Source organism: Pipistrellus hanaki (assembly GCF_964339955.1).
Source record: "Pipistrellus hanaki genome assembly, chromosome: 8".
Taxonomy (NCBI): domain Eukaryota; kingdom Metazoa; phylum Chordata; class Mammalia; order Chiroptera; family Vespertilionidae; genus Pipistrellus; species Pipistrellus hanaki.
The window spans coordinates 73,206,464-73,226,021 of NC_140510.1; the positions used below are offsets into that span (position 1 = coordinate 73,206,464).

General features: G+C 44.5%; 1 protein-coding gene across 1 annotated transcript in view; it reads left to right on the forward strand.

The window, feature by feature from the left end:
* Window positions 1-19,558, forward strand: part of AOX1 (aldehyde oxidase 1) — a 65,038-nt gene that overhangs the window by 35,417 nt on the left and 10,063 nt on the right. The window contains exons 21-27 of the mRNA XM_084893173.1: window positions 5,252-5,376; window positions 7,808-7,941; window positions 8,999-9,086; window positions 9,921-10,007; window positions 10,812-11,003; window positions 13,183-13,410; window positions 17,922-18,017. Of these exons, the coding sequence (XP_084749299.1) occupies window positions 5,252-5,376; window positions 7,808-7,941; window positions 8,999-9,086; window positions 9,921-10,007; window positions 10,812-11,003; window positions 13,183-13,410; window positions 17,922-18,017 (950 nt within the window). The remainder of the gene's footprint in view (window positions 1-5,251; window positions 5,377-7,807; window positions 7,942-8,998; window positions 9,087-9,920; window positions 10,008-10,811; window positions 11,004-13,182; window positions 13,411-17,921; window positions 18,018-19,558) is intronic.

Genomic DNA, 19,558 nt, shown 5'->3' on the forward strand with positions numbered 1-19,558 from the left:
CTATCTCTCTATCCCTCTCCCTTCCTCTCTGAAATCTATAAAAATATTTAAAAAAAATAAAGTGGTTGATCAAATTCCATACAGTAAAACTACCTGGGGAAAAAATGATAAAGGGGCAGCCTTGTGGCCATAGTTGTTACATTTCTTTTCACAAACACCTTGCAGGCTGGGAATTGAAGCTCAGAGTGGTTAAGGGGCATGACCTCATACAACAGCTACTAAGTGATAAAGGTGGTCTGGGATTGATAGCTTTTTCCCCCTTTTTTTGACTTCCCAACCCCCGGTTCTTTCTCTTTCACCCTTTCTCTGAGTTTGCCACCCCTTCTTCCTGCTCTTTCCCTTCCTTTCTCCTTCCTTCCCTTCCTCCCAGTGCATACACAGGCCTCAGGGATATTGTGAGTTTAGTTCCAGACCACTGCAATAAAGTGAGTTGTAATCTTTTGGCTGGTGGGAGGTCTCTTCTTTACAAAAAGAAGAAGAAGACGAAGACGAAGACGAAGAAGAAGAAACATCTGTTAAAAGCAAAAAAGCAAAATGCAATAAAAATGAAATATGCCTCTATATGGATAAAATAATACTGATTTCAAAGATCCATTGTGAAGATTGTAAGAGAGAATACATGTGTGCTTGGCACAGAGTAAGAGACGGTAACTGTGAGCGACAATCACTATTAGTTAAGATGTTTTTGCTCTTCTCTAGAAAAGGTTGTCTGTGGTTGAGCTCACACGCTGGCCTAGCCGACGTGCATTTATCAAACCCATTTGCTCCCCAGTTTTCCTCACTAGAAGACACTCATGAAACCAGCCTGGAGATTCCTGTGCCTCTTTCTCGAGATTCTAGAGTTGGAGAATCCAGGGGACCCCAGGAGTCTGTTTTCTGACCAGTCTTTTCAGTGCTCGGGTGATTCTTAGGGTTAATAAAGAGGCAAACACTTGGAGGCTGAGTCTGTTTTGGGGGAGAAGAGGGAGCATTTAGCATAGGGAGTCCATGGTGTGAACCTCTTGGAAATACCCATATTTAGGGGTTTCTTCCACTGGTGCCACAATATGTTTTTGTGGAAGATCCAGGCATCTTATTTAACTGTTTATTTCAGTTAGGTAATGTGCTCATTCTGTCTCTTACTTGAATTTTAATTTGCTACCTGCCCCACACCCTGTAAATTGGTACACAAATGATACAGGAAGGTCAAAAAGGGACTTTTAAGTTTTCATTCTCTTAACTCACCCGGTTTGTTTGTTTTTCCTCACTCTGCAACCGTCATTTGGGTGAAGATATTTGGACTACTTGTTTCAATGTGAGATCATTAGAAGTGATTGTCATGACAGCCCTTGATCTGCCCCTTGGGAAAATTGGTGCTCCAAGAACAAAGAGTATTTTTACAAGATAAAATGCAGGCAGGGTTATATCGGGTCTTACACTGTGTTCTGGAAGGGGGTGATATTATTGTTTGCCTTTGCCGGCTGTGGAGATAGATTTCAGCCCTCCTTAACCCCTGGGGTCACAGGCATTAAAGAGCACCGCGCACAAATGAGCCAGCCGCGGCCAGAGAGGCGTGTGATCGAGCAGGAATCAAACCTAAATTCTCCAATTCTGAAGTTAGCACGTTCTCTCGTCTGCATGAAGCAGATTCTCGTTTATCTCTTCCCATTTTCCGGGCTTTCCACTGGAGAGAGAGATGGCAATCTCTGTAGCTAGATTTGTGAGAGGCCTCAAGCCCCGGGACCGAGATTACCTCCCTCTCGTCCTGCTGGGCACAGCCCAGATAAACTTCCTATCTGGATGGCTTTGCCTTCTTTAAGGGCCGGTATTAAAATGTAAATGTGCCTGGAGGAATCACTCCTAAACCCATACTGGAATGAAATTTTATCGCAGGGATTAGTTGAACAAATTGGTTTCCAGACTAGAGCGTTGAGAGCAATGCCTAGGATGGAGGAGGGTGTGGGGCTAGAGGGGTGGCAGCAGAGCAGCGCCCTAGAACTGGCTCTTGTCTAGTATTTATTTTAGCTCTGCATATTTTTAAATGAAGCGCATATTTAACAAGATTAATTTTGAGTGGATAGGTGTAATCATTAATATTGCAAACCATGAACTGGACCCTGCTGACAAGTGGGGTTTTCAATGCACAGGACCTGATAAAAGCTTACATTGCAACCAAGGCCTGAGTTCTTGACACTTAAGTTTTTGCGTTTTATAAATGAAGCAGAACCTGTCCATTCTTTTTTAGTCTTTCTTTACTCAGATTGTGGATGAGCTAGGAAGTACAGACTCTAATACCAAAGATTTTCTTGGGAATCTTCCTCAAACAATTTACAAATCACTATTATTTGGGTATATTTTTAATTTTTAAAAATCCTGTCGGCTGTAGCTGGTTTGGCTCAGTGGGTGAAGCATTGGCCCTTGGACTAAAGGGTTGTGGGTTCAATTCCCGTTAAGGGCAGGTTCCTCAGTTTCAGGCTCGATCCCTGGTCCTGATTAGGGTGCCTGCGGGAGGCAGCCAATCGATGTGCCTCTTTCACACCGATGTTTCTCTCTCTCTCTGTCTCTTCCCCCTTTCATTCTCTCAAAAAAATCAATGGTGGAAAAAATATCCTTGAGTTGTTGCAGAAGCTTGGAAGAACCAAGCAACACTTAGAGAGATTGGATTCCCACTTTATTATACATCAGTGGGCCCAGAGAAAATGTCTTTCAAATTCTGAGCAGAGCAACAAGCAGATGTTTCTTTTTATTAAAGAGCCAGCACTATGTGTACTTAGTGGTTATCTCTCTGGAAGCTTGTGGCCTTGAAAACAACACAGTTCTATTCAATTAAAAAAAAATACATCTGGCAGAGCATGGGGGTATCAAGTCTCTGCCTGCAAGGTCTGACAGCTAAGTTTATCTTCCTCATTATTCAAGCAGGCTAGAAGGCAAAGTTATTTTTTCAGAATAAAGGGCTGTCTAAAAATTGCAGACTTGACTTTACAGAATAAGGGACTATCTAAATAGCAGAGAATTTCAAACAGTACTTTTACAAAATAGGAGTTAGCCTTCTCAGGGTGAGGATTAGAGGGGGGGGAAAAAAAAAGGTCTGCCTCCCCCGACCATGATGACTGTCATAGTTGTGCTCTGTTTTTTTTTTTTTTTAAATTTTTTATGAGTATTTTTTTAAACCTCTGTTTTTAATTTTTTCCATGCCCTCCAATGAGTTTCTTAAACACTTTTTAGAATTCCATTTTGATTTATCACTAATGTTATTTTTGTTTTATAACTTTATTGGACAATCAGCGATCAGTTCTCATCCATGTTAACTGTTTATAGATTTTTGGAAGTGATGACAAGTACACAGGTTACTAATATATGGGATGAAGTGGTGAATCTTCATTTTCATTACATTTACTGGACAACCACACTTAGACATGGTATGGGACAGTCCTTATTCCTTTGGCCCAGATATGTTCTCCCTCATTTTCAACATAATTGTCTGTAAAATGTTCTCTACATACATTAAGAATAACAAGAGACAACGTGGTAATTCTGTGTCAAATACCATTTAAAAAATTCAAGAGGAAAGGAAAGTCTATTGTGTTTACCTGTACCTTTAGTCTTTCCATTGCTCTCTTGCCTTCCTGATGTTCCAAGATCTTTTTTAATCACTTTCTGTCTGTTTTAAGAACTTACCTTAGCCATTTCTTATTTTAGGATAGGTCTGTTGAAGACAAACTCTCTTAGTTTTCCTTCATCTGAGAATGTCTTTATTTCTTTTTTATTCTTGAAGTCTATTTTCTCTGGATATAGAATTCAAAACTGACAGATCTTTTAGCTCATGAAGAAAAATGTGTTACCAGTTCCTCTGGCCTTCATGGTTACTGACCTGCTGTCTTTTGAAGTATCTTTCTCTAATAGATGAGGGAATGTTTTTTTCTCTCTGCTCTCAGGGTATTTTCTTTGTGTTTAGTTTTCAGAAGTTTGACTATGATGTTTTGGCATGGATTTCTTTGGTTTACCCCTTTGGGATTTACTCTGCTTCTGGAACCTGTAGGTTTGTGTCTTTTTACCAAGTTTGGGAAATGTTCAGCTATTACTTCTTCACCTGCTTGACTTCAATGACACAAACCTTTTATCTTTTATTTTAGTTACAGAGGTTTCTTAGGCTCTGTTCATTTTCTTTTCAGTCCATCTTCTCTCAGTGGTTCAGGTTGGAAAATTTCTGTTGTTCTATATTTTTTTGTTCATTGATAATTTCCTCTGTTCTGTTATTGAGCTCAGCCATTGAGACTCTTATATTTTGGTTGTTGCAGTTCTAAAATTTCCAGTTGTATATTTTATATCTTTTGTTCCTTTGTTGAAATTTTCTTTAAGTGTTCATGTCAATACTCATTGAAGCATTTTTTTTTTTTTTTTAATGATGGCTACTTTAAAATCCTTGTCAGAACATTTCAACTCCTGTGTCCTCTCAGAGGTAGCATCTGTTGATGGTCTTCTCTCATTCAAGTTGAATTCTTGTTAGGATGAGTGATTTTTTATTGTACCCTGGTCATTTGGGATATTATGTTGTAAGACTCTGGATCTTATTTAAACCTTTTGTTTTATCAGAACTCCTCTGGCCCAGTGCATGATATTCATGCACCAGAGGGGCATCCCTCAGCCTGACCTGCACCCTCTCGCAGTCTGGGACCCCTAGGGGGATGTCTGCCAGCTTAGGCCCGCTCCCTGTAGCAATTGGACATCCCCTGAAGGGACCTTAGTGCTGCTGTGGAGGCAAGAGAGGATCCCGCCACCTCCACTGCAATCACCAGCCATGAGCCAGCTTCTGGTTGAGAGGTGCTCCCTCTATAGGAGTGCACTGACCATCAGAGGGCAGCTACTGAGTTGAGCATTTGCCCCCTGGTGGTCAGTGCTTGTCATAGCGACCTGTCATGCCGCTATTTGGTCGATTTGCATAGTAGACATTACATAGGATGTCCAGGCTGTTAGCAGAAGGAACAGAAGAAGATCTACACCATCTTGTTTTAGAACTAGAAGGCTCCTTGTCATAGTATTTCTACTTGAGACACCTTTCCTTAGGACTACAGTAGTATTGGCAGATATGACAGATTCCTCTACAGAATTGTACTTCAGATCTGCAGGTATAATGACAGCTAAAGATTATTGTCTGTCGCCCTGTCAACAGAAGCACTGCCAGTAGACTGTCTCTGTAATGAGAAAACAGCTGGGGGATGCTATCTATCTGATCTGACAGCCTTCTTGATTCTGGTGTCTTTTCCTCTTACAGGTGAAATACATTTGGGAGGTCAAGAACATTTTTATATGGAAACCCAAAGCATGCTTGTTGTTCCCAAAGGAGAGGATCAAGAAATGGATGTCTACGTGTCCACACAATATCCCAAAGGCATACAGGTAACATAGGGCCATTATGAGAGGATGTAGTTAAATGGTTTCTACCAGCAAAGTATACCAAGAGCAACTACAAATAAAAATGTCATTTCAGAAACTGAATATCCATTTGCATATTAATAACCATATGATTTTAAATCAAAGTTAGTATTATAAGAGTAGAGGCCTTCTGATTGCCCAGTGTGACTCAGGGGTTGAGCCTCCAGCTATGAACCAGGAGGTCACAGTTAGATTCCCAGTCAGGGCACATGTCTAGGTTGCAGGCTCAATCCCTAGTGTGGGGTGTACAGGAGGCAGCCGATCAATGATTCTCTCTCATTATTAATGTCTCTGATGTTTCTATCTCTCTATCCCTCTTCCTTCCTTTCTGAAATTAATTTAAAAATATATGTGGTTGTTTTTTTTTTGTTGTTTTTTTTTAAGAGTAGAGGACTTCTATTGTGGACCTGTAACTGTAAAATGATAGGGAATCTGCAGGTCTCTTTTGCTATACTCTTATTATTATTTTTTTAATCCTCACCCAAGGATATTTTTTCATTGATATTCAGAGAGTGGAAGAGAGGAAAAGACAGAGAAATATCGATGTGAGAGAAACATATTGATTGGTTGCCTCCTGCACATGTCCCTACAAGGCCCCAGCAACTGGGGTAGGTGCCCTTGACCCTGAGGAGGAGCCTGTAACCGAGGTAGGCACCCTTGACCCTTGACAGGAATCAAACGGACCTTTGGTCCAAAGGCTGACGCTCTATCCACTGAGCCAAACTGGCTAGGGCTTTTTTGCTATATTCTTGACACTGTTAAGAATATAAAAGAAGTGATGACTATCACTTAAATTGTTGAAAGATAATACAGGAAAGTTGTTAAGAAAGTAAATCCCAAGAGTTATCCTCCTGAGGGGAATTTTTTTTCTATTGTATCTATGAGATGATGAATGTTAACTAAACCTAGTTGGTAATCATTTTACAGTATATGTAAATCAAGCCATCAGGCTTTCTGCCTTAAACTTATATGGTGACATATGTTAATTATTTCTCAATAATCCTATAAAAAAGTAAAAAGAGGAAGGCCTGCCTGCAAAGTCACATGGATCAGTTAGGAAAACGTGTTGATGAGAATGCAACCTGATATAAATCTGCTAATTTACATACTAGTATATGGAAGAACTAAGAGAACAAGGTCTGCAAAAAACTAGAATCATCTAGGAAGTCCCCTGGAGGTGAAGTGTTAAGTTTGGATTTATACTGAGGATGAGGTTTGTCTAGATCCAGGTGGGGAACCTTTTTTTTTCTGCCCAGGGCCATTTGGATATTTATAACATCATTCTCAGGCCATACAAAATTACCAACTTAAAAATTAGCCTGCTGTATTTAGTCAAACATCTCATTAACTCATCTCTAATGCCTTGGCAGGACCAGACCAAATGATTTCTGGGGCCTCATAGGGCCTGTGGGCCGCACATTCCCCATTCTTGGTCTAGATGGTGAGAAGATATGCCATTTCCAGGCAATTTCACACCAAAATCAAATACCACTCATCCATCCATCCATCCATCCATCCATTCATCCATCCACTCACTCACCTACCCCTTCTGCAAACACTTATTGCCTATATATCAGGCAGCATGAATATAAAACAGAAGGGATAATATAAGGACCGCCCAAGTTGAGATGAAGGATATACCTTAGAAGTGAATAGTTTAAGCATCATGGTGAGAGTAAGGGGGACAAAGCAGAGGGGTCCTGATTCAGGTGTGTTGTTACCAGAGCAGTATTGTTATGGAGCAAGTGGGAATGTGGGAATGTGGAGAAGGGGGCCTGTAGAAGGTGGAACACTAAGAAGGGTCAAGCAAACTCCATTCCTGTCCTGTTCTGCTTCCCACTTCCTGGGTCCCCTCACTTCATCCCTTTTGGGCTCCCTCGCTGTGAAGATTACACGACCTCTAAACATTAGGATGTAGAAAAGAGCAAACCTGCATCCAGGGAAGACCTACTGGCCAACTACGGCAGTAATCCAAACAGGAGACGAGAAAGAGCATTTCCCAGAGGAGAGGGGTAGGGTGCAGGGGAAGACCCGACCTGAATGAGGTTTGGAAGGCTGCAAAACCTCACTGCTAAGGGAAGCATATCCCCAGAATTCAGTGTGAAAGGATATTTGGAGTATGGTTCACGGGGAAAATTTGTAAAAAATTATTAGCACAGAAATATCTCATTGCTACAGAACAGACTACTCAATATTAATGGCAATGTCACTGTGGCCAAATCCCACTAAGATGAGCATGGATGCATGCCTGGGTCATTGGAAAGTGTCCTGTTACTCAGTATAACCGCAGTTATACTAAGTGTACCATGTACATTATAGAATCAACACGTGGAAGGCTTTCCCTCCCCCCTTGCTACTGATAGGCTAGATTAATGAGAGCTGTTATCATTCCCAGGACATCGTTGCTTCGGTCTTAAAGCGCCCAGTGAACAAGGTCATGTGTCATGTGAAGCGTGTTGGGGGATCATTCGGGGGGAAGGCGTTTAAGACTGGAGTCTTGGCAGCCATCACCGCGTTTGCAGCCAACAAGTAAGTGGAGAAAATCTGCAAAATAGACTAAAAATTAAATGAGGGTGTGCTGAATATAAGCAATATCAGAATTATAGAGAAAGAACCAGGGTGAAGATTATTTAAAATCACAGACTCTATACCAGTTAATACAATTTTAAAAAAAATATATATTTAATTGATTTTTTTACAGAGAGGAGGAGGAGAGAGGGATAGAGAGCTAGAAACGTCAATGAGAGAGAAACATCGACCAGCTGCCTCTTGCACACCCCCTACCAGGGATGTGCCCGCAACCAATGTACATGCCCTTGACTGTAATCGAACCTGGGACCTTTCAGTCCGCAGACCGATGCTCTACCACTGAGCCAAACTGGTTTCGGCAATTTTTTTTAATCTTATATCTTACATACTAAAAGAACCAAAATGAGAATCAATTACTGAAAATAATAAAAACCACAGTGAAAATTCTGAAGTGTTTACCTGGAGAGCAGTTAGAAACAGGTCCTAAAATGGTGGAGCTTACTTAGGCTGAGGACACGTGTGTGTGTGTGCGTGCATGCGTGCATGCATGTGTGTTCCCTTGATTTAACTGGAGATTCTGCTTTTGTTTTGCTTACCTTTGTCTAAATTACCATTTGTCTTCAAGAAGCTCACCTATTTCCATAGGAATTGGCTTTGAGCAGGTCCTCCTAAAGGCTCCCTTTCTGTGCTGCGAGTATAGGTCAGGTCCTTTATCCCGTGACACAAAAAGGGCTTGATTCCAGGCCTGTCCTCTTCCGGAGCGCCTCCACTGGGAACTGGTCTTTGGACGCTTTGCCTCTGTTGGAGGTTGTGGGCACGGGGGAAGTACCCGCAGAGCAATACTATGGAGCACCCCTGAACCCGCCTCCCATAAGCAGTGCATGCCAGCCACGGCGCCCTGACCGGCTGTGTGCACTTGAGATGGACACAGCCTGGGCTCAGGGAGCAGTTCTGCTCTGTCATGTGTGTGCATGCCACTCAAGCCGTCACAAGGGGTTCCATAAACCCTGGAGGATACCTACGTGGCATCAACATCCCTGGCTTTTTTCTGTGTTAGACATGGCCGTGCCGTCCGCTGTGTCCTGGAGCGGGGAGAAGACATGTTAATAACGGCGGGCCGCCACCCTTACCTTGGGAAGTACAAAGTGAGTAGAAGGAGGGAGGGACGAGCGTATTGTATGTTTACTCACGTCGTAACTTTCCCTAAGTGCGGAAGGCAGCACATGGCTACTCTGTAATGGGGAATAACAGTGAGCAAACCAACTCACTGGGCTTCTGTTTAATTTTTTCTTGTGCTAATTGCTTGGTTACTGGCTGGTAGGACTGGAGCTTTGCTGCTTTGCTCATAGATGACAATTTGTGAAAAGTGCTGGCTGGTCCAGAGGGAATAACTGGGAAAAAATATGAGTGTATAAGTCCATGAAAGTAGATCTGATAAGCATACTATTCCCACCCATAAAAAGAGCTAAAAATAGAATGATTCCTATAACAAGAGGGCTATGTGAAATTATAATGATTTGCCAACAGGTTCTTCATTTTTAGGCATATCAGGGTAATTTCGTAGAACTGTCCCAGAAAATTTTCCATAGCAGAAAATAATTATTATTTTGCTTTGTAAGAAACAAGTTTGTCCATTTTTTAATCGGGTTGTTTGTTGTTTTGCTGTTGTGTTGAATTAGTTCTGTATACACCCTGAATGTTAACCCTTTAACTCATATACGATTGACAAATATTTTATTCCTCCTTCTGGGTTGTCTTTTCACCCTGTTGATTGTGTCCTTTGATACATAGAATTTTTAAATTTTGATGTCGTCCAGTTTACCCATCTTTTCTTTTGCTGCCTCTGCTTTTGGCGTCATATCCAAGAAATCACTACTGAATCCAATGTGATGAGGCTTTTCACAAGTGACCGAGGACACTTAGACCTGGTCTTCCACACGCCGAGGTTGGGGTGTCAGAGGCCAGTTCTCTCTCCGCAGGCGGGGTTCACGAAGGACGGCAGGATCCTGGCCCTGGACATGGAGCACTATGGCAACGGAGGCGCCACCCTGGACGAGTCACTCCTTGTAAGTGTTTTAAGGAGCAAGCTCACCTTCTGTGAAGTGTTATATAAAGCGGTTTGATCTAGAAATTTTCCAGTAGCCACCTGTATTTCAATCTGAAAGCATAAAGACCCTCCTTGCAGGGATAGCCAGATGATATTGGTGCCCCACTGTGAGCCCAGAGATATTGGCTAAGTCTGCACCTGTGTGCTGCTATCTCCATGTTTCCGGAACTCCCAGCTCTTTCCCCAGATGCGAGCATTAGACCTCAGCCCTCCTGACACGTGGGACTGGATAGTTCTTTATGGTGGGGGCTGTCCTGTGTATTGTGGGGTGTTTGGTGGTATTTTGGCCTCTACCCAGCAGATTTCTGTGGCACAGCTACCCTTTTAAGCAACCAAAGATGTCTCCAGACACTGCCACATTCCCAGGGGGAAAGAGGGCCAACTTGCCCTTCATTGAGAACCAATGCGTTCATCCAAAGGCCCAAACATTTTTCCCTGTTTCCTAGGATACGATTCATGTTCAGTACATTCTAGGGGTTCAGTGGTTTGGGCCTATGCATGCTTCACAGACTTTTGGAAGTGTTTGAAACCTGGAAAAAAAATGCATTTGCTCTAAAATATGAAAATAAAAAATGATTTCAGAAGAAAAATTATCCAAATCCCTAAATATTATTTTACAGCAAAGATGCATTGAAGCTGAGCTCTGGATCTGTTTGAGCATATTTGATGTGATGGAGAGGGGGCTGGACATTTCTGAGCTCTCAGGATGGTACAACAGGGACAGAGGGCGAAGTCTCCTCACACCAGCTCTGTGTTTCCCCAGGTGGTGGAAACGGGACTCCTGAAGCTGGATAATGCTTACAAGTTCCCCAACCTGCGCTGCCGAGGGTGGGCGTGCAGAACCAACCTGCCGTCCAACACGGCTTTGCGTGGGTTCGGCTTCCCGCAGGCAGGGCTGATCACCGAAGCCTGCATCACGGATGTGGCAGCCAAGTGTGGCTTGTCCCCTGAGGAGGTAAGACTAAGTCAGTCCCACACACAGAAGATACCGACTTTTCAAGGTAGGAGGGCCATTGGGGGTCATTCATGCTGAGGAGGACGAGGCCTGTTGGTGCTAAGTGATTTGCCCTGGGTAACCCAACTCACCAGGGACCCCCAGTTCAGTGATCCTTGTTCCACTCAGGGTGCTTCTCAAAAATCCTGGGGACAGGACAAAGTGGGTAGAGAATGGGAGACATCCATAATACTGTCAACCATAAATAAAAAATTTATAAAAAAAGATTTATTTAAAAAATTATAAAAATCCTCTATCCATTTCTCTTGGTTATAAAATGGGGAATCCAGAAGGCTAATCATTACTGTGTCTTCCAGGCATAAAGCCCAAAATTCTATTAGAAGTTTTAATACAACAAGGAAATCTCCTTTAAAACGTATCATATTTCCGATGTATTATTGCAACCATTTTCTAACTAATAAATAAATCCTGGGGCCTAGGAGATATTGAAAAGTGAGCATTGGATTCTAACTCATTTAGTGAGAAGTCTCCGCTGGTTGGGGTGTAATTGTTACCGACAAGTTCTGTCACCCCTTCTTTCCTTGCTCCTTCAGCGCTTCAGGCAAGTCCCAGTCCTTCATTCACCATGGTCTCCTCAGTTCTCCCAGTCTCAGTCTCAACTCCTCATTCCAGCTCTGTGCCCTTCCCTGCAACTCCCCCACCCAGGGTCCTAGAGTAGAGTGAGATGGGGGACTTGGTGCTCTCTGCCCCTTCTCCCTGTGTCTTATGCTGCAATGTTGTGGCAGGAGGAAGGGAGAGCCAGGGAAACAGGCAGCATCTGCACGTGGGACTGCTCCCTGCAAGCTCTCTGTCTTCTCCTTGGTTAGATGCAGCCACTTCTCAAGCATCTTGTATCTGGGCTCCTCTTGAAAATCGACAGTCCTCGGTGAGGGGGAGTTCAATCTCACCTGCCCTTTAACTGCCCCCTCATGTGGCATCCCCTGGTGCCCATGTCCCTGTGCCCCATGCTGCAGCCATCCTTAGAAAGCCCATAACTTCTCTCCCGCACAGCATGAGAACCTGTGACCACAGGCAGGAGTCATCTTCATGTCTCTTGAACTTGTGGGGGACCCTTCCTGGCCATCGGACAACAGCCTTTTTCCCCGATGCTCTGTCACACTTGGCAGTGCTAGGGAAGAACATCAGATAATGACTGCCTTTCATCTCCAGGGGAAGTTGAAGGAAAGAATAGCTACTCTTAAAAATACTGCCTTAGCCCTAGCCTGTTGGGCTCAGTGGACAGGGTGTCAGCCTGCAGACTGGAGGATCCTGGGTTTGATTCCTGTCAAGGGCATATATATGGGTTTTGGGCTCGGTCCCCAGTAGGGGGCCCATAGGAGGCAGCCAATCAATGTTCTCTCTCATCATTGATGTTTCTATCTCTCTTTCCCTCTCCCTTCCTCTCTGAAATCAATAAAAAATATACTTTTTTTTTTTTTTAAACTGCCTTACCCAAAATGGCACAGCTCACTAACTTCCAGTGATCTCTTTATAATGATCCAGGAATTTTTTAGGAGTATGGGGAGACTAGATGTGTGTAATGGCCTTGTTAGCTTGAGGCCTCAGCTGCCGAGTTTTCTCCACTGAGAACATGAAGTACTTGACCTTTCATTCTCAGCTGTGGGTCTTAGTCTCCAACTCTGGGAATTCGGGAAGAATTCTACTCGGTGCTTCAGATTTCCTGGGGTTGAACCTTTTCACTGGTTTTTCACCCTAGTTGTGGGTTATATGTAAACAAACTTTCACATTTTCCTTTTGGAAGGAAATGAACTTATCTTGCCACAGCATCTCTATCATCTGAATCGTATAGATCATTCGGGATTACCCTTCAGCAATTATTCATCCAGTATCAAGAGTCCACAGTGCACCTGCCCTGGGTTAGTTCTTTGGGAAGCACAAGGAAAGGATGCTTTCCCTTAAGTTATATAAGAGCAACATGGGCAGCATGGAAGCGCTAACATTTGACAGAGGCTCCGAGTAGAAGAGACTGTTATATGTTGGGAAAGGCTTCAATGAGGCATACATTGAACTCAGTCTGGGCCTTACGGGATGAGCAGATTTTGACTAAAAGGACAGTGGATGGAAGAGTGTCTGCCAAGTCCCCTCACCCTCATCGTTTTCATCTCCTTCCCTTTTATAGGTCCGAACGATAAACATGTACAAGGAAATTGATCAAACACACTACAAACAAGAGATTAATGCCAAGGTCCTGATCCAGTGCTGGAAAGAATGTATGGCTATGTCTTCCTACTCCCTGAGGAAAGCGGCTGTGGACAAATTCAACTCGGAGAATTCCTGGAAGAAGAAGGGGCTGGCCATGGTCCCCGTGAAGTTTCCTGTCGGCCTTGGCTCCAAGGCTGCTGGTCAGGTCAGTTCTCCAAACAGACAGATGAAAAGGTGTTTGGGAAACTTTCCGTGGAGGTGAATTAGCCATATGGCTGCACTATCTGCTCGCTAAATGTCACCAAAGTTGTGCTCAATCAAACTGGCTTTTCTCTAGAGGAGACCAGAGCCTCTTTGCCCACATCCCTAGGGTTAGTGACAAGCATCCCTCCTGGGAAATTGGGAGACCCAGTTTCTACTCCTGGCCCTAGTAGGAAGCAGCTGAGTCAACTCATTCAGCCCCAAAGGTGCCAAGACCAGTGACTGCCAAGACTCTTCTTTCAACTCCTCTGCGATTCGGTGTCTCTGGGCTGTGACATAGAAACAGGCAGCTGCAAGGCATTTGTTTTGGTGGGTTGGGGTAAACTAAATGATAAGCAGATCATTTAAATAATTTTTAGAACACAATTTTAGCAATTTATTCACTTCATAGCCATTGAAAGTGTGTAGAGGAAGACTGAAAATCTATTCTTATAATTTCTTTCATTACTATATAAACTCCCTGCTTGGTTGCTAGATCTCACTTACTATTGCCATCTCTTCCTTCTTGAATGCAACTTACCCTTAAGAACTGAAGAAGGACTGGTCTCTCCATGCTCATTCTATAGATGTGATCTGGGACCCTATTATCAATATTCATATAGATAATACACTAGTATATATATGAATAAGATGGCAGAGCCCTCAGTATGATTGTCACTCCCCTTTGCGGTTGTTAACCTTTGGCTGAGGCCTGATGAAGATGTGGCAGGTGTGCTGAGTGATGACAGAAGACTGATAAATGGGGGTGGGTCTGTGAGGGGCACTAGTGTGTAGGCTGGGAGTTGAGGGAGTAGAGGAGGCTAAGAGAAGTGTGTGGGAAGGTCCTTCCCTCATCCCCATAGCCACCAGTTCACCTGCCCATCCTGGTTCAGATTCGGTGTAATCATTAGAACGTCTCATGCAGTTTTGATTGTAGCTGGATTCGCCCAGAGGAGCAATGTGGCACGACAAGGGGTGATCTTATCACAGCTGAACCATCACTTGTCTGTCTGTGATGACAAAAACAACAGAGTCGTTTACTCATCTGCATCCAACTTACCCAGATGAGGGGGGACAGTCAAGAGGCTGAGATGGAGGAATAAAGACAATACCAAGATTATTCGAAAGGGGGGCAGGGAAATTGCCACTAGAAAAGGAGTAGCAAACAGGAAGTCTTGGTACAGTTTTGGGGAAACTGATTCTCCAGTAGCTGGCAGCCAGTCTGGACTGCTGTCCTGGTGCAGGCTGGCTGGGATCCCAGGACAACAGCCGCCTCGTTTGTGGGTTGTAGGAAGATCCGTGGGCTATAGGCTGTGGTAGGCACAGCAGCTGTCTCTGCTTAATGGCTGTCATCACTTAACATCTGGCCTCTGGTGGACCAGGTCTGTCTCATTTCCCTCATCAGGAATTTCTCAAAAAATTAGGTTTGAAAAATAATGAGGATGGCTAAGCACCCACTACTGTCAACCATAAATAAGTGCTTTTAGATTTTATCCCATTCAACCCTCAGGTCAACCTGTGGGATTTGTAGCCTTATCTCGGTGATGAGAAACGGAGGCCCAGAGCTTAAATGAATTGCCTGAGTCCCACAGCTGCTGGGAGGAGGGCTCGAGGCCAGAAGCAGGGCTTTCTCAGCCTTTCCGTGGAAACTGAGGTGGGATTCGGCTCAGCTGGGAAGAAACCAGACAGCAGCCACCAGTACAACTTCATTCTCAGAGGCCACCAAGAAGGCCCAGCCACCAGGCCCTCCCCAGCCCCCGGAAACTAACCAGCGCCCATGTTTAAAACATCAGCTCAGGGCTCACTCACAGCATCAGGATCAGCTGGCTGCTTCCCAGCGCCAGATGCTGGAGGGCTACCAGCCAAGCAGGAGGGAGCTAGAAGTGATGTTCCAGCCCCTTCTGTGTGTCAGGCCTGAGGCTGAATGATCTGTAATTTCCCACTTGACTGAGCCCCTGTCTGCTGGGCAGGTGTGATCATATTTTATAAACAGCGTCCATAGAGGTTCGCTCTCTGGCCCGAGGACATCCAGCCAGTGAGTGACAGAGCAGGGATCAGACTTCAGGATTGGAGGGGTGGGGAGAGAACAGGAATGCCTTTATCATTCATCCCTGAACAGAATTAGTTTGTGCTCTCCTCAGCAGAGAGTTCAAGCATACCTCACCTGCATTATATTTCATCACGAAGGACACAGGGAAGCTAAGTGACCTCTGTCTTCCCTGTGTCCTGGGATGGAGCCTGGCGCAGAGCAGGAACTCAAACTCACATGTTTGAATGGCTCAGACATCTGGGGATCTGTGGGACCAAAGCAAGCGTCTCACCAACACCGGCAGTCACAGCTTGAAGATTTAAATGTCACCACACAGCCCCGTTTATCCTGCAGAGCCGTCTGTCCTAGCTCTCCAGGTGTGCCGATTGCGTGGGTGAAGCTCCATGGAATTATCTTTTGCCGGCTCACAGTGAACCATCCGGTGGTGCCATTTCACGAAACCAAATTTGACATTTGAAAAGGCTCTAGGAGCCTGCAGTAGCACGTGGAACCGGTAATTCGGCAGTCCCTGATAGGAACGCTGCCCTGGGCCCACGGGCAGAGCGCAGCTGCCAGCAGGCCACACAGTGTGAGAGAGGCACCACCCACTCCTCAGCCTCAGGCGCCAGCTGCAAACTTCTCTCGCCATGTCTGACATGCCCAGCGGAGCCAAGGACACCAAACACAGAACCCACAAGCTCAAGAAACAGATAGTGACGGCAACCATTAAGCAGAGACAGCTGCCATGCCTACCGCAGGCCATGCTGTTGCAAATTCACTTATCAAACCTTTATCGATTGCTGGTGGGGCGTGAGAGGCTGTATTGCATTCCAAGGGCTGCCCCAGGACCCCGGTTCTTCTTTCAGAGCTCACGTTCCAGCAGAGCACAGTGAGGTGCCATAGGATGGAGCCCCGGAGCAGCCAATGTCGGGCACCAGCTGGCATCCAATGCACGCCCCCAGGGCAGCCAGCTCTGGGCTCTCCATAGAGCAAGCCACACCTTGTCTTTATTATTTGGAGAATAAATGGCCAGGAGCAGAAGACAGCATTCCCAGGAACGGTGTGTCAACAGACAGTAAACCACACTCTGCTGTACCTCCCCGAGGCCCTGGGCTGGTTGTTATGGCACCATGCCTTCCTTAAGGCTCCGGAATTCTCCCCTGGGCTGGGAATGTAGGTGCCTTTGTCCCCAGAGAAAGGGTAACCGTGTCCCTTTGTCCCCATGCTTCCCTAGTTTACACTGGGACCAGGGGATGGCCCATTCCCACTGTCAGGAATGCAGTCCTCTCCTTGGGAGGGATCTGGTGATGGACACATGAGTCCATCGACTTTGGGTAGGACCAGGGTTGTTTATAAGTCATCTCAGTGAGTCATAAAGCCTTCCTCAGATTACAGCTTTAGTAGATGGGAAAGAGCTTGTTACAGAATTTCCTGAAGGCCCCACCTTTAAAATGCTAGGTAATTGCACCCCTCTGACCAAAGCTTAGATGCTAAGACACTGGCCGATAGAGCTCTATGTGACTCTGGCCCTCCAGCCTGCACCCGAGGAGCCGCGGCACGGGGTGCCTTGCAGGCCTTGCTGAGCACAGCGCTAGGGGCCTTTCATAAAAATGATTCGCATTAATATTGCTCTTACACTGGAGATGAAACCCAAGAATGCTGTCTTGTCTCCTGTGCTGTCTCCATGCTCCCTGGGTTAGCACGAGCGGACTTGCAAGACAGCATATTCCTGTTGATTGTAAAACACGTTTAGCATAGAGTTTGGATGTTTCTGACTGCAGCCGCCTTTCATTCTGTTAGCAGTTTGCTTCCTTCTGGATCGCCGTGGGGAGCAGTACAGCTAGATAAGTTCACTTCCAAGTTGCCTTTCAACTGAAGCTCCGGAATTCTGTGTCAAGACGAGTTAGAGTGGGCTTAGCTCACTTTGCAGTGAAAAAATTACCCGTTTCATCTTACTTGGATCTTCATTTTGGCTTCTCTATAGAAACCTACACCTGTGGGACTATGTGTTCACATAAATAATTCCTCTCCCGGTTCCTCTAACTATCTACTTTTAACTTTGCTTGTTAGAACTGACAAGCCCCCTCCCCAAACCTATATCATCACTCTACCCACATTGGGGGAATCCTTGAAAGGCACCAGCCTGTAACCTCAATTGTCCCACTAAGGACATAGTCGCTCAAGGAGCAGGGTCCTGCCCCAGACTCAAAGCTACCCAGCAACACTCTGGCCTCTCGTGGGTGATCCGGAGGGGGCCCAGCATTGCCCTGGCTTTGCGCAGTGCTCTCGGTGTGACGTGAAAAGTGTCCAGGAAAAGTGTCTATGTATATTTTTGGCAGGCGATAGAAAGGAAGGGATCATTTCCAGAGAAAATGTTTTCATTGATAAGACATACGATAATGTTAGTCAGAGGATCATGGGAGCTGTTTGTATCTTTTTTTGCTTAGGCTGCTGCCCTGGTCCACATTTATCTGGACGGGTCTGTGCTGGTGACTCATGGAGGAATTGAAATGGGGCAGGGGGTCCACACGAAAATGATTCAGGTAAGGACGCAGATCGCTGGGTGAAGTGGGATGTGCCTGCGAGAGAAACTGTGCATACACATTCTCGGTTCCAAAGTCAAAAGGAGAGGGGGCTGTAGCTCCATCCATTTCCACGGTGAAGCTCTGAGCAGAAACTGGGTTAACCATCCAGTTTGTAACGGGCCCTCTTAAAAAGAGGTGGCAGAAGGGTCCTGAGTTGTCTCATTGCTGAGCAAGGCTGTGTGGTAATTGGCCACTGTCCTTTGGACATAAGAACAAGTGAGTTGTCTTTTTTAAACCTTTGCTGGAAAAAATAGGAAGATGTGTAAATTCTGATGTGCCACATGATTTCTGGCTCTTTCACAGTAAGGACTCTTAAAAAATGGATACTATAAATCACATGTGATATTTCTAATCAAACTTTACCAGTTTTCTCATGGCTCATTTACTTTAGATTAATTTTTAGGTACTGTTTCTATTTCGCTAATCAGACCAGCAATAATAGAGGTTATAAAACATTTGTAAGAGGCAAATAATTCTTTTTAGAAGATCTTACACAATTCCATCATTTAGCAGTAATTACTGTTTTGGGTTCTTTCCCATCTTGACTTTTTTTTAAAGTAATATTTTTTTATTGATTTCAGAAAGGAAGGGAGAGGGAGAGAGAGATAGAAACATCAATGATGAGAGAAAATAATTGATCGGCTGCTTCCTGCATGCCCCACGCTGGGGCTTCAGCCCTCAACTTGGGTATGTGCCCTGACCGAGAATTGAACTGTGACCTCCTGGTTCATAGCTCGACGCTCAACCACTGAGTCACATTGACTGGGCTTGACCTATTTCTTTTTCCGATAATTGCCAACATGCTGTGTATAGACTTTTGAACCCTGGTTTTTCACCTTTCTTTCCACAGAGTGAGCCCTGCCTCCTGGTATTTGAATCCTTTGCCTCACGACTTATAATGGCTGCATGGGGTTGTCTATATAATTTATTTAACCTTCCCCAATTGTTGAACATTTCAGTGAATATTTTTACATATTTTGTGATCAAATCAATGAATGTTTTCTTAGATTCTCAGAAAAGGAATTACTGGTCACAGGGTGTGCCTTAAATCATTTGACACATATTACTAACTTGTTTTCTAGAAAGTAGCCATCTCATTACACCACTAACCAACGTTATATGCTATGGGTTGTTTTAAAATTGTAGATAAACTGATAGGTGAATGATAGTACCTCATTATTGCTTTAATTTGCATTTTCTGAGTAGAGAAATATTGACTATACATTTTCTTTCATGTGATCAGTCACTTGAGAATTGTCTGGTCATATCTTTGCTCATTTGGGGGTTGTTTTGTTTCCTTCAATGGGCCACCAGACCTTTATGTCTGAGCTGATGCATTTCATGTAGACGATCTTCTGAAAGTCAGTGGTATAGCAGAACTCCCTGTAGCCATGGCCTTATCACAGCTATGAGCGAATTCTATGAAGCTATACTGTTTGCAGGAAAGAGGAGAATTTTGGATGAGCTGCAGCTAGCAATATGATTTTGCCTCCCAGCAC